The following is an 870-nucleotide window of genomic DNA, read 5'->3' on the forward strand; positions in this document are numbered from 1 at the left end:
ACGGAAGGAGGTGCGCGTGGACTCATCGTCATTAGCTGTAAAAGTAGGTTATTAATTGGTAGTTTGCATATTTGTACGGAATTAAAGTTCACGACAACAAAAATAGAACCAGTATAAACCTCAAGCACTCACTTGATCAGCCGGTGGTACCGATGTAGGCTGTGATAGGGTGGAATTCGGATGTGGAGACTGTGCGGGTGTGCCCGGAGATCCCACTGATGGAACTGGCATCAAATCGCCAACTGAGTTACGCGAGTAAGTTGAAGCCCCACCATGAGGCGTATCGTGAGGAGTCATCGATGCAGGATTCAGAGTTCTAAAACAACAAATCAAACGATACAAAATTTTACTGGTAAATCAAAAAAATGTTCAGCAGAAGTTATGTATTTATGTACACATGCAGTATATTGGTATGCGGGTATGCATTCTATCACCTTTTGCAACTGATTTGTATTTATAAATGTACATAAATATGCACGACAACTGCAGGAGATCTGTAGCCCAAAGTAAAATATGAAATTGTTGAATTTGAGAAGTTATTGTAAATAAGTACATCTGCCGCTAGCTTAGAATGAAAAGTTACTACATATGGCCACTTTTTATAAAAAGCTTACATTAAGATAAAGGAAACAATGAAAATTAAAAACATATCGTTTCTAAGGAGATCGAATTACTTATTTTGTTCCTGGCTTTTTCTATTCAGGGAAACTAAGATTAGCTAAAGAATACAAAATATCGAGCCCTAACCGCCAAAATAACGTAAGCGACATTTTTTTCAAAATTTTCTTTTTGATGCAGAAATGCATCTAGATGCTCTAGGAATATTTCTGCATCAAAAAGAAAATTTTGAAAAAAATGTCGCTTACGTTA

General features: G+C 36.7%; 1 protein-coding gene across 1 annotated transcript in view; it reads right to left on the reverse strand.

The window, feature by feature from the left end:
* Window positions 1-316, reverse strand: part of LOC118754885 (mediator of RNA polymerase II transcription subunit 13-like) — a gene marked incomplete at its 5' end in the record, with an annotated part of 11062 nt that extends 10746 nt beyond the window's left edge. The window contains 1 exon segment of the mRNA XM_036489758.1: window positions 133-316. Within this exon segment, the coding sequence (XP_036345651.1) occupies window positions 133-297 (165 nt within the window).
* Window positions 317-870: the final 554 nt, after the last annotated feature.

Source organism: Rhagoletis pomonella, unplaced genomic scaffold (genome assembly GCF_013731165.1).
Source record: "Rhagoletis pomonella isolate Grant_MI unplaced genomic scaffold, Rhpom_1.0 Rhpom_scaffold_04844, whole genome shotgun sequence".
NCBI classification, from domain to species: domain Eukaryota; kingdom Metazoa; phylum Arthropoda; class Insecta; order Diptera; family Tephritidae; genus Rhagoletis; species Rhagoletis pomonella.